The 13,964-nt window shown below is 46.3% G+C and overlaps 1 protein-coding gene across 1 annotated transcript in view; it reads left to right on the top strand.

The window, feature by feature from the left end:
- Window positions 1-13,964, top strand: part of LOC115095665 (protein bicaudal D homolog 2-like) — an 86,954-nt gene that overhangs the window by 35,929 nt on the left and 37,061 nt on the right. The window contains exon 7 of the mRNA XM_029609686.1: window positions 1,735-2,721. Within this exon, the coding sequence (XP_029465546.1) occupies window positions 1,735-2,721 (987 nt within the window). The remainder of the gene's footprint in view (window positions 1-1,734; window positions 2,722-13,964) is intronic.

The following is a 13,964-nucleotide window of genomic DNA, read 5'->3' as shown; positions in this document are numbered from 1 at the left end:
CCTCTTTATGAAAGCTCTAGCATAGCTTTTCTTTTTCAGAGGTATGGATAAGGTTAAGTATGAACACTAAAAACATTTCTGCCTTCTTCTGAAGGTACTGCACTGACTTACGAAAGGTGATGGATCACAGGACACTAAACTCTATTTTTTTAATCTGTGCTCAATCCTGTACTGCCAGTTTGAAGTGCATTAAACTTGAAGACCAGTAGAGGGTGTGAGAGTTCACTACTGGTGCCTGTACTCACATGCAAGACTGGAACCACAGGACTTGGCTTGTAGCATGGTACAGGAAAAAAAAAGTTCTATCTCTTTATTTTCTTAGTCTTTTTTTTTTTTTTTTTTTTTTTTATAAAATTTGACAAATAATGAAGTGGCTTTTTTTCCTTTGCATTGTGTAGTATGGTATAGTATTTGCTGTGGATTACATAATTCAATAAAATATTTAATTTAGAGTACCATCTACCACCCCCACTTTTGTGTCAGATTTTTGGTAGCTGGTTACAGTAGAATGGGAGGGGGGGGGGAGTTAAGCTTTATGAAATGTCAAAACTGCAGAGGAACCTAAACTTAATACACTTCTCCAATGAAAACACCTGCCCCATGCATTCCTTCTAAATAAAACTTTTTCTTATGTAATATGAGTCTTGGCATCTTTCTAATAATAAATTGCTATTACATATGAAAGCGGTGTCAGAAAATAAATCCCATTACAGGAACAGAAGATGCCACTTAACGACATGAAAGTACTATTTTTTTTTTTTAAACTAGGTGGGGCATGCATGCTGCTGGAGCATACTGATAATATACAAGTGACACATTTTAACTTGCTTATAAATGGTTCTGCACCAGCAGCAATTCAGAAAAAATGTTTGCCTATGGAAACAGAACATGTATCTACCTACACATTTGTATGCAATTATATAAAAGATTAAATCTGTTCAATAAAGCTTGTCGTGCACTTGCATATTTTTCTGCAATAAAAGTTGAATTTATATGTGGCATATAACATCTAGACATACCTGAGTGTGTATGCGCGCACAAAATACAGGGATACGTTTTAAAACTATAGTAAACAAAGCAAGGTGTGATATCAAATGCTATGAGAAGAATTACTTTTAAAAGCAGGGCTTCCTAAAACTGTCCTGGTTACTCCACAGCCAGTTGGATTTTTAGGATTGCCTTAATGAATATGCAGGAGGTAAATTTGCAAATACTAAATACCTAGTATATGGAAATATGAATATGCAGGAGATATTCGCAATATCTTGAAAATCCAACTGACTGTGTATTTACCAAGACAGCTTTGGGAAGCATTATTTTAAAGACTAGTTCTGTGGTGCCATTTCACACACTAATAGCATGAGGTCTGAGTGAAGCTGATACTGCTGCTTTCCTGCTATTATAATTGCAGGGCATTAATCTGTTATAAAATAAGGGACTGCCTTTTTTCATGGAGTAGTCTGTATAGCTCTAGCCATATGTTTGTTCTTGCATACCTTCTGCAATAGACTTCATTAACTTCTCCCACAGCTTTAAAAATATTGTCACTTGAGACAATATTGGTATTTCTTCACTACCACCCCTAAAAGATCTCCTTTCACAGTTTTTTCTGTACTGATTTTTATAGACTTGTCGCCATTGGCTGTGTGGCAGCCTATTTCATGATTGCAAAAGGTCAGTTAATGGCCGCTTTATTGATGCAAACGTTAAAGCACAATTGTCTTTTGTTGTTAGGTTGACCATGAGAAATCCTCCTTGTTGACAGAGATGCAGGAGCTGCAGACGCAGCTAGATATGGCGAAGGAGGCTCTGTCTATGCAGCAAGAACAGAATAGCCAGCTGATGCAACAAATGAAAGTCCTTCAGCAGTTCAAGGACCGTGGTGAGCTAAGATTGCTGTATGATAACAAGCAGGGGTGTGATATGACACCAAGTTCAAGCCTGGGGAATTTTGAGTGCACCTATGACACAGCCAATGGCGAGATCATCCAGCTGCGGGCTGAGCTGCATGAGATCCGCCAAAAGTATCTTGATTTTGAAGCAAAATATCAAAAAGAAAAGGAAGGGTGGCAGGCTGAATCTGAAGAATTAGCTGAGAAAATCAAATTCTATGTACAGGCAGGGAAGAATGATCGGGAGATCCTTGCTGAATTAGAGGAGGAACTGAAGACTTCCAGAAAACTCTTTTCAGATTTTCAGGGTAAACTGAGTATGGCTCAAGATGAACTGATGTCATTTATGGAGGAACTAGCCAACCTGTATCACCATGTTTGCATGTGCAACAACTTGACACCCAACCGAGTGATGCTGGATTACTACAAAGAGGGGAAAGGTTCCAGAGTCCAGCTCAGGAAAAGGAAATCTTCCGATTTCTTAGGAAAGGTTTTGCTTAATCCAGATACAGAGCTAGTAGGAGACAATGGTCTTGAGCAATCTCTCATGGGCAGCCCATGCTCTCCGCTTGGATCAGACTATGGTGGGGATGTGGCCAAGGAGCCAATGAATATCACACATCTGATAGCAATTGTCAAGGACCAGATCAGTCACCTGCAAGGAGCCATTGCACTCTCATGGCACCGTACATCCATGGATTCCATTGCCTCTGAGCTGGAAAAGGACAAGGAGGCACTGGTAGAGGAAATCATGAAACTCAAGTCTTTGTTGAGCACCAAGAGGGAACAGATAGCCACTTTAAGAACTGTTCTGAAGGCGAATAAGCAGGTACGATTTTGTTACTGTATAATAGTGATTATGTAACTGAAGCATGAAAAGTATATCTGTTACATGTAAACATAGTCCAAAGAAGGAGTGTAGGAAAAAACATTACTTTCCTCTGTATTCAGGCAGGCCAATCCCCACAAGTGGGTTGTACATCTCTACCAGCAGATGGAGAGGGAGTAAAAGCTGAAGTCATGTACATATAACTCTGCCCCGACATCAGCTTACTAGTATTCTCCGTCTCCAGCAGCAGATGGTGAAAAAGGGGGAAATTAACAAAAAAAAATTTTAATAGTGCTGTTTGAACTCCTGAGGTGATACCGGTGGGTTCCACCCTCAGTTGAATGCCTATTGTCCAGCAACCTTTCAGGTGGGGATAAAAAGCGAAGGGGTTGAAGAACGGAAGATCAGCAGTGAAGGCTTTTGTTCTTCTCCTCCCCCCCCCCCCCCTCCCCCCAGTAGCTGGAGACCCAATTGTGCATTCAGCCAGGGAGGGCTGAGCTCAGGTAAAAAATAAATACAAATGAGAAAGAGTAGGGAGGTTTCATTTCCCCTATTCCTTCCTGACTGGGTCTTCTGCACTCAGCATGAGTGGTTGGTGTCTTTCTCTTCTCCCTCACATCTCTAGGGAGTTTAATGAGGTATGGAGGCGGCGCAGGCTCAGCGGGTTGAGCAGCTTTTGGCAAGGCCGTGTGGTAGGCCATGGCAGCATGTTTTGTGTGCTTTCATGTGCACCCTCTTGCTGCACAGCAGTGTAGTGAGGTTGACTTGCACATCAACACATAGTGAGCACCTGCTTGCATGCGTATTGTGCGCTGGCTAGACCGTGTACTGAGTGCTGACTTGGGCACATACTGAGCGTGAGCATCCTTAAATGCGTACTTGAGTATGTATATTATTTTGATGCACAAGAAAGAGGAGGCAGTATGGCGCCAGTGACAAAAGTCTAAGCGCTTAGCGATCTGTGCTGCTTGCCGTATACAGGCAGTATAGCCAGGGAATTCTGCGAGTCTGTATCAGCTACCTGAATGCTCAGTGATTTTCCTGATTCTGGTACATCTCCTCGGACGGGGGATTGGAGCTGAAAGCAACACAAGGATGTACCCTTCTTCAGTTAACTCTGTCAGATGTCTTCTGGGGATGTTCAGTCAGAGGATGTCAGATTAGAGCCTATGGGGCCTGATATGGACCCATCCTCCTTTTTCCTGGGTTGAATTTTTCCAGGGACTACAAACCTTTCTGCAGGGTCACCCTACAGAGATGGCAATACCTTTTGAAATCTGGGTCATGTACTCAGGATTCCCGGTTGTTTGCCACCACATGCAAGCGCTGCAGTGCGGTGGTCCCTTAAGATGTTCAGGAGGATGTGGATAAGGATGACTGATGACAATTTGTGGGAAGAGGAGGAAATTCCCCCAGATTTAGAGCCAATAGAACTCTGCTCTGTTTCTTTCATAGAGGCGAGTTGCTGAGTTTGGTACCTCACTTTGTGTGGCTGGGAGTGATTCTGAGTGTTGGTCACTCTATGCAAAGTGTTTTTGTTTCTTTCCCCTCTTGGATGTGATTCCAGAGTTGATTGACCTTGAATGGATCACTCCAGAAGCAAACTTTAAATGGGGATGCACTTTGGTGGGTCTGTACCCTTTGGATCTGGTGGCAAAGGAACAGTTGAGTATTTCGAAAGATTTGCTAGTGTGTTCTGTGACCAAGTGGACCACCATTCTGGTGGAAGGAGAGGCAGCTCTAAAAGATTAGGATAGCTTTAAATCTCCTATCATTAAGCAGGCCTTTGAGGCCATGGCAATTTTGCAAATTGCCTCTTGTTGCTCCCTGGTGGCTCGGCCTAGTCTGACTCTCAGGAGACTGGAGTGGGGTCGAAGAGCAGAGCAGTGATGGAGCAGTCTTATTAGCTGATGTGGGCAGTGACCTTGTTTGCACTGCTGCCAGAGGAGTGGTTTCCGTGATAGTGGATGGGCATCTGCTGTGGCTGCGAAACTGGTTGGCAGACACAATTTCTAAGTCCAGTCTCACAAGGGTATCCTTTACGGGTTCTTTTCTTTTATTTGGCAGTGAGTTGGAGAAAATAGCAAATCGATGGAAGGGAATCGCAGGTCCCTCATTTGCCAGAGGATAAGAGACTGGCATAGTGTCCTATTTGGGGCAAGGTGCTGCGCTAGAGAATAGGTGTTTTCGTTCCTATAGGGAAACATCTACTTGGAGGTCTTAACCTTTCGGTAGGTTTTGGTCCTTTTGGCCCAGAAAACCTCTGAAGAACATGGGCTCCAGGAACAGAGCATCCCGATCTTCACAATGAAAGGGCAGGAGATGGGTGGGCATATCTCATTTTATCAGAGGTGGGTCCGGATCATGTAGGACCAGTGGGTCCTGGAAGTGATAAGGCTATTCTCTGGCGTTTCTTTGCATTACTCCGGATGCCTTTATGGTTTCTCCCTGCAATTCCCTTCAGAAGGTGGCAGTGGAGACTACCTTTTACCTTTAAAGAGGCTGTTGGACATGAAGGCTGTTTATTCTTGTCCTCAAGTTGCAAGAAATTACAGGCTGCTATTCCATCACAGTGGAGCATCAATCGACTGGAAGCATGTGCGGTTCGGCTGGCATGCTTTAGGTTCACAGAGTATCTAGAGGCTTGGGCAATCAGGATGTCAGACAATGTGATGACTGTGGCTTACATCAATCATCAGATGTGTTCATGAAATGGGCAGAGCAACATACACAGCCAAACTCTCAAGTTGCCGGAAGGGACAATGTGAGAGCCAATTTTTTCTCAGCAGACAGAGCTTGGACCCAGGAGACTGGGAGATGTCTGACAAAGCCTTTCAACTCATAGTGGCACACTGGGGTTGCCCATCTCTGGATTTGCTGGCAAACTCAACCAATACGAAAGTTCCACGGTTCTTCAGTCACAGAAGGGGTATGAAAGCTTTGGATATCAGTGCTCTTGTTCAGGTATGGCCGCGGGAAAGGGTGCTATGCTTTCCCGCAATGGCCGCTGATAAGCAGGATCATTAGAAAAATTACAAGCCAGTCTGCTGAGGCTATTGGTGGGCAGTCCTCTCAGGTTGCTGCCCTGGAAGGATCAGCTGTGGCAGGGAACCATTCTACATGATCCAGGTCTATTTTTTTTTTTTTGTTACAATTTGTCCTTGAGAGGGCTCAGTAGTTGAAGCATGGCTATTCTGCTGCAGTGATTTCCACTTTGCTCTGTTCTAAGATATTTTCTACATTTCTGGCCTGGTGTGAGGAGAGAAGTTCTCAGCTTCTCAAGGTGGGAATTCTTATTAATTTTGGAATCTTTGCAGGAAAGATTACTTAAGACTTGCCCTCAACACATTTGAAGGTGCTCTCGTTATAGAGGCAGTGTAAATGGTGGGCTTTTTGTCATCCCATCCAAATGTGTCCTGGTTTTTGAAGGAAGTTAAGTCATACCTTGCGCTACTGGTGCCTTTGTGGAACCTTAATCTGGTCTTGGATTTCTTGGCGGGTCCTACCTTTCATTGGCTCTGTAGCCTCTCCTTGAAGCTACTTTCCTTGACAGTTTTTCTACTGGCAATCTTTTCAACACATCTGGTTTCAGAGTTGCAGGCTCTTTTTTGCCTTGAACTGTTTCTGCGTGTGACTCCAGGGGCAGTACAGATTCAGACTGTGCCTTTCTTTTTGCTGAAAGTGTTTATTTGGAGTGTCATTTGAATTGGTCTATTTCTCTGCCCATGCTGGACAGGAATAGAGATGAGTGAAAATAGTTTTTTGCGTGCCTTGGATGTCAAGTGCCATCTGATGCAGTACTTGGAGGTTTCTAAATCTGACAGGAAGTCTGTTTATGCTCCATGGTGAAGGCAAATAAGGTGAACCAGCGATGCGGGCAACTAAAGCCCATTGGGTTAAGGAAGTGATCATGGTACCCTATGTGGATGCTAGGATTCTTTTGCTGAAGCAGATCAGACTGTTTCACAAGGGCTCAGGTGGCATCGTGGGTGGAGATTAGATTGCCTCCTGTCTATTTGCTGAGCAGCGATGTGGTGGCTTTAATACACCTTTTCCAAGCATTACCGCTTGGACATTTGGGCATGGGAGATGTTGCCTGGACCACAGGCAGGCTCCTGCTCTATTCAGGAGTAGCTTTGGTACATCCCACTCGCGGGGATTGGTCTGCCTGAATGAAGAGGAAGGAGAAATTACTTAATTTCCTTTCCTTTAATGAAGGCAGGCCAATCCCCGACCCTCCCTCTGCTGCCGATTTTTGCCTTTGGTTTGCCCTTCAGGTGCAGACATTGCAGAGTGTTCCTGTTTTTGGAGGACTGGTAAGTCTTAACTGGTCCCTTTAGTGAAGGTTAATTCTTTGTCTGAGCTCAATGTTCCCTGTTGGTTGGAAGCATAAGTGGTTGAATGTTAAGTCATGTTCAATTATAATCAGTTTGTCCATAGTTTTTTGCTTTTTCAGGGAATACTGATGGGCTGATGTTGGGGCAAGGCTACATGTCCTTGATGTCTGCTCTTATTCGGTCTCCATCTGCCGGTAGAGGTGCACAACCCACTTGTGGGGCTTGGCCTGCCTTCATTAGAGGAAAGGAAATTCAGGTAAGTAGTAACTTCTCAATTTTATTTTTGACTGAATGCAAAGATGGGGGATATCATTGAAGACACTGAATAACCTGGCACTTTGTGGACTAGATGATAAAATATGGTATAAAGTTTAGAAAATGTCATTTGATTGGCGTTAGACTATTTTTGCTTTCAAGTACCTATATGCTTATAGTTGTAGTGGATGACAGTTCTTCCTTTAAACATCTTTTTAAGTTATTGTCCCTATTTTTAGTTAGTTTTATTTTTCCTCTAATAGAGCTGTGTGTATAAATGTTTTCTTATTATACTACCAGATCAGTTCAGACAAGTAGGTATTGCTCCCCTACCAACAGATGGAGGCAGAGGGGGCGGGGGAAAGCTATTTGCTGATGTCATCCCTTTTTATAGGGAAATGAGCCACCTGCAATGTCTTGGTATTTATTTCCAGCATATGGCAGAGATGCAATCCTTCAACTGGTTGTGGTGTTGGACAAAATTGCACCTAATGCAATCCTGTCCTGGTAGGATAGTGATGAGCAAGAGGCTTGGTGGGCCTTATCTGGCTTTATCCCTGGGATGAGGGGAGTCTGAAATCCAGTGGATACTGGTTCTGTGTCTTCTGTTGATAAGTAGCCTGAATTAGCTATTTCATGTGGGTGATGTCGTCCAGCAGCACCGAACAGAGCGCTCTCAAAGCTTTACAGCTTTGAGGTGTACTGAGCATATGGGAGTTGCCTTGTGAGCCACCTCTGTCTTGTCCAAGCTAAAGCACAGACATATACTCTCCTCTATTTTTTACTTTTAAACTTGCTATTTTTCTTCAAAAAATTTATTCTACCATGGCTCACTGCTTCTGCAGCCACACAAACAGCATATTTAAATGCTACCAAAAGTGTGTGTTTTGGGGGGGGATAATTTTTTTTTTTCCTCAGGAAAATATTGGGCCAGAAGAAAGTTTATTTTCCTAGCGTGTAGACAGATGCAGGACCATTGGGTTTATGCTCCTCTGCCAGCAGATGGAGTCGGAGCAAGTTGACATCACAGTATACATAATCCTGCAGTGACCCCAGCCTGCCAGTATTCTGTCTCCAACAGATGGACATGCATCACCCTATGGGGATTGCTTTGAGCTTTTTGAAAGGAGAAACTCTAAATTCAGGAGAAGAGAGCCCTGCTCTCCTGCATGATATCTAAAGGTCCCTCCCCAGTTGAGTTTTCCGTGGTCCTTCAAGAGGTGTGCCTTGGTCTAGTAGCTTGGACTTAGCTACTAGTTCAGCTGAAAGGCAGCAGGTGCAGGAGGCAGAGTGCAGCAGTGATGGCAGATGCCCTTTCCTCTGGTTGAAAGCCAGGTCAGGCTGAGAATCCCTAATATGAGAGGCAACACAAATAGGAAGATGCCTAGGCTTCTTGCTTACCAGGCCATCGCTGCAGTAAACTTGTGTTGGAATGGCTCGTGCTCAAAAACAAAATATGCCTAGAAGAAAGCATGGCAAGGCACATGCAAACCTGTGCGCCAAGCTAAACACAGTTCATGAGTGTAAAAAGTGCGCCCAAAAACTGAGCTAACACACTGCACACACCGGCCTATAGGGGGCACCAGGAAAAGCACAAAAACGGCCACTGCGGCCCACCACACTGCATGAAAGAAGAAAGCTTAAGTGAGTGGCCTAGCCCACAGGGGCTGCTCAACCCATCAGCCTGCCCAGTTCCCCAGCCCCAACAGGAGCGGGAGCAAACATCGGCATGGCAGCTGGAGACAGTCTTTCTACTCAACCGGTAAGCGCTGAGCTCAGGTAAGTGTGTGGGTTTTTTTTTGTTTGTTTTTTTGTTTAAAAAAAAAAAGTCTTACCTGAATCAGAGAGAGGGGTTGCAGGACTTCCTCCAGTCTCCATTCTCAGTGTGCCATGCTGATGTTTGTTCCTGCCCCCATTTGGGGTTGGGGAACTGGGCAGCCTGATGGGTTGAGCAGCCCCCTGTGGGCTAGGCCACTCACTTAGGCTTGCTTTCTTTCATGCTGTAGTGGCTGTTTTCGTGCACTCTTGTGCTTTTCCTGGTGCCCCCTATAGGCTGGTGTGCATAGTGTCAGCTGTTTTTGGGCGCACTTTTTATGCTCATGAACTTTATTTTTAGCTTGGCGCACAGGTTTGCATGTGTCTTGCCATGCTTTCTTCAGGTGCTTATTTTTTGGGTATATTTCATTTTTGAGCATGAGCTGTTCAGACACGTTTACTGCAGCAATGGCGCTGGTAAGCAAGAAGCCTAAGCATCTTCCTATTTGTGTTGCTTGTCATATTAGGTATTCTCATTCTGACCTGGCTTCCAACCTGTGTCTGTGCTGCACAGACCTTCAGGGAGAGTTGTCTTCCTTGTATTTTGCTAAGCCTTGCTTTTCCCATTCTGATCATGGATTAGTCATGGCCTTGACTGAGGGGATGCCAGATCTCTGTTCTTCATTGACTGACTCTTCCGCTGGTATGGGAGTTCTATGGGACCAGCTCCAGTTCCTTCTGGGCTTGGTCTGGACCAGGCTGCTTTTTCTTGGGTGGAATTTTTTCAAAGCTTACAAGCTTTTCTTCAGGTGCAGTTCTCCACTTCCTCCATTTCTGTCTGGTTGGGCTCTCAGCTGGTGGTCCTCTCTCTTCCAGACTATGCTTAAGCACCTGTGTTCCCAACAGGTTGGCACTGATGACTAGGTTGATCGAATTCCCTCGAAGATGGGGAAATTCCTCCAGGGCTGGAACCGTATTGTGAACCATGTTGCAGTTTTTGCATAGAGATGAACTGCCATCCCTGATTTCCCAGACCTTGAAAAAGCATCCGAACCAGGAATACCTAGCTATGTCAGATCATAGGAAGAATCCCATTTTGGTTTCTTTATGTAAAGCCTCTTGATTTTTCCCAGTGATGTGTGCCATCTGGGAATTGATAGGTCTGGAATGGGATGCCCCAGAGGCAAATTTTAAAGGGGGGTTGGACATTGGAAGACCTCTACTCCCTTGATCTGGTTGAGAGAGGGTTTGCTTTTTCCCCAGAGTGAATGTTCTGGTATGTGCCATGTCTAAGCAGATGACTATCCCCCATAGAGGGAGGAGCGGTCTTGAATGATGTATATGATAGGATTGAGGTTATTCTTAAGCAAGCCTTTGAGGTGATGGTGATGATGAATTTACAGATTCCATCATGTTCTGCCTTAGTGGTGAGATCTTGTCTGCTTCTCTTTCAGAAGGTTGAGTCTGGAAGGAATTCCAGAGCGGTTATGGAGCCTGCTACTGCCTTTTTAGCAGACGCAGGCTGTGATTTGGTTTGGCCTTCAGCCAGAGGTGTAACTTTGGTGATTAGCAGCCAGGCATCAACCCTGGTTGCAAAATTGGTCAGCTTCCAAAGCCAGTCTTACCAAGATGCCTTTTAAAGGCATCTTGGTAAGAGAGTGTTGGAGAGAGTGTTGGAGAAACCGGTCGGTAAGTGGGGAGAGTCTCCGGTGAGGGGTTGTTTCTGGGATTCCAGGCTTTTTTGTCCCTACAGAAGGAACGATCTTTCAGCAGACTCTGCCTTTCGGTAGGTCTCAGTCCTTTCGTCCTCTGCAGCCCAAGTGAGGAATGGGCTCGGGTGGTGGACCTTTCCGAGCTTCCCAATGAAGGTTTGCCAACTCACCTTTTGCAACAGGAAATAGGGGGATGCTTCTCTCTGTTATTGGAGGTGGGTTGAGATCATGTCAGACCAGTGGGTCCTGGAGGTGATTATATGAAGGGCGTGCACTGGAATTTTGCAGTATTCCTCAGGACATGTTCATGGTGTCCCCTTGCCACTCCCCGCAGAAGAAACAGGCTGTAGAGTTCACGCTTCAAAGGCTCCTCATACTGAGGGCTGTAATTCTGATGCCCACATCTCAAAGTATGGGGCGATATTCCATTTATTTTGTTGTGCAAAGGAGGAGGGCTCCTTCGTTCCATCTTGGATCTCAAGAGGGTCAACAGTCACTTGAAGGTGACTCGTTTTTGAATGGAAACCTTATGATCTGTAATAATGATGCAGTCGGAATTTCTGACTTCCTTGGATCTGTCAGAGATTTACCTTCATATTACCATCCGATTGGACCACCAATGCTTTCTACACTTTGCAGTGTTGGGGCACCATTATCAGTTTTGGATGCTGCCTTTTGGTCTTGCCATCACTCCCAGAACATTTTTCAAGATTATGATGGTAGTAGCGGTGGCCATGCGAAAAGAAGGAATCCTGGTGCACTGGTATTTGGACAACTGGCTGATTGGACCAAGTCTCAGGAAGAGAGCTGCCTGGTGATACACAAGGTGATTTCCTTATTGCAGGAGCTAGGTTGGGTGGTGAACCTGACCAAGAGCAATCTTCAGCCATCCCAGTCAGAGTATCTGGGGATCTTGTTCAACACAGGACAGGACAGAGTGGTTTTTTTCCTACTAGAAGTTCGGATCCAGAGATTGATGTCTCAAGTGCATCAGTTGATGAACACCATATGCCAGACGGTGTCCTACCTACAGGTACTCAGTTTGGCAGCTACCCTGGAAGTGATGCTGTGAGCAAGGGCACACATGCATCCTCTTCAGCGCTCTCTGCTATCTTGTTGGAACCCGCATTCTCAGGGTTATGCAGTTCGGATCCACTTGCTGATGGAAATCTGCTCCCGCCTCCAGTGGTGGTTGTAGGAGGATCATCAGAGAGGGAGTTCCCTTGTTCTCTCCAGCCTGTTTGTACTTACAACAGATGCAAATCTCCACAGTTGGGGGCTCACTGTCTGGGGTTAACAGCCCAAGGGCACTAGAATGCTGAAGACTCCCGCAGGAATATCAATTGCCTGGAGGCCCGGGTGGTATGGCTGGCATGCTTGCAGTTCAGCCACATGCCGCAGAATCGAGCGATTCACGTGATGTTGGACAATGCATCGACAGTGGTCTGTTTCAATCGCCAGGGAGGATTCTACAAGCTCTCAATACTCAAGAGACTAAAACCATTCCTAAACCTACCAGAATTCAGGACCGTTCTTCAATCACTAATATTCTCACAGGACAAGCAGGATCGTAGTCCTCACATATGGGTGACATCATCAGGCTGGAGCCCAATCACGGAAAACTTCTATCAAAGTTTCTAGAACTTTGACTGGCCCCTACTGGGCAAGCCCAGAATGGCACCAACCCTGCAGCCAGCAGGGGTTCCCCTCCAGTCTTCTTTTTTCCACACAGCAGTAGCCTCGCGGTTTAGGAGCTCTGAAGAGATTCCTGACAGGAATTTTCCTCACGGAGTTAAACTTAAATTGCCCCACAGGGGTCCGTCCCTCTAACTTTTCTCAAGCCGCGGTACTCCGGTAAGTTTTTTGACAGTTTTCATTCTATTACTGTCGAGTTTGACCCTGGCGGCCTACTGGCCGTCGACTGTACCGTGGCTTGATTTTTTTTTCTATGGCCATTGCGTCGGGGTTTCGTCGGTGCCCGGACTGTACTCGCACCATGTCTATCACAGCCCTCATGGCGTCTGTGTAATGTGTTTAGGCCATGAGCATGATGTCCTGACTTGCACCAAATGTGCTCTCATGACACCAAAAGGTCGCAAAGCCAGAATGGAGAAGATGGGACTCCTCTTCTGTGCTCACACCCTGACGCCGTCCATCGCATTGACATCATCGGAACCGGCACAGTCGAAGTCACACCAGCATTGACCACGGTCCAGTGACCGTCCGCCATCAACGTCTTTAAGGCCATCGACTCCCGTTACTCTCCCTCAAGATTGAGGGGATCGTAGGGAGAAACATCGGCATCGTAAGTCCTCGGACCATCGAGGGAGCGAAATCATCGACCTCTCCACTGTCCGAGCCACCATTGAAGAAGCCCCACCCAGGAATGGCACCGACTATTCCTGCGACCGGGACATCGAGGCCACCCTCACCCGATCGGGGTTTGGGAGTCGCGATTTTGCCTGTAAAGGTGGTCCCTCTGACTGTGCCTCCACCTCCCTCTTCCGTCACGGAGCCGGGGCTGCTTGCTCCAGGTCTCCGGGAAGAACTGGACCGGCTGGTCCAGGAGGCCATCGACAAGGCGATGTAACGGCTTCAGGTTCCTCTGGCACAGACACCGGCACAGAGAGTGGAACCGGTCACCGACCCGATTCCAGCAGCGCTAGCACTGCTGCTATCCTGGATGGAGGCACTCATGACCGCCCTTCCACCGGTGATTCCCGGGTCTCCAATGGCTCCGGTGCGCTCCCCGTTGACAGCTTCATCGGGAGGAGAAACACCGTTCTGCATTCCTCCTTCGGGAGTTTTGCCTCAGCCATCGATGCATTCAGCGGGGGCGATACACACATCGGCGCCATCGATGCCTTCGTTACCGGCACCGATGCCTTCCAGGCCGTCCACGGTACCCCCGGCGATTTCCTTCGATTTTCTCGGAGCCTCAGCCGAGGCCTTCGGGTATCCAACCCTCTTCTCGTCCTATAGGTCAGTCTGCTGATCCTTATGTCACCTGGGGTGATGATACTTCCACAGACACCGATGACTTACCTTCACCTCCCTCTCCTACTGAAAGTAGAAAGCGTTCTGCTCCAGAGGGACCTTTCTTTCATTAATTTTGTGAAGGAAATGTCAGAATTGGTCCCTTTTCAGCTTCGGACGGAGCAGGATGATAGGCACCAGATGATGG

Source organism: Rhinatrema bivittatum, chromosome 1 (genome assembly GCF_901001135.1).
Source record: "Rhinatrema bivittatum chromosome 1, aRhiBiv1.1, whole genome shotgun sequence".
Classification (NCBI taxonomy): Eukaryota; Metazoa; Chordata; class Amphibia; order Gymnophiona; family Rhinatrematidae; genus Rhinatrema; species Rhinatrema bivittatum.
Note: the sequence above shows the minus strand (reverse complement) of the source record. Positions and strands in the feature narration are given on the sequence as shown.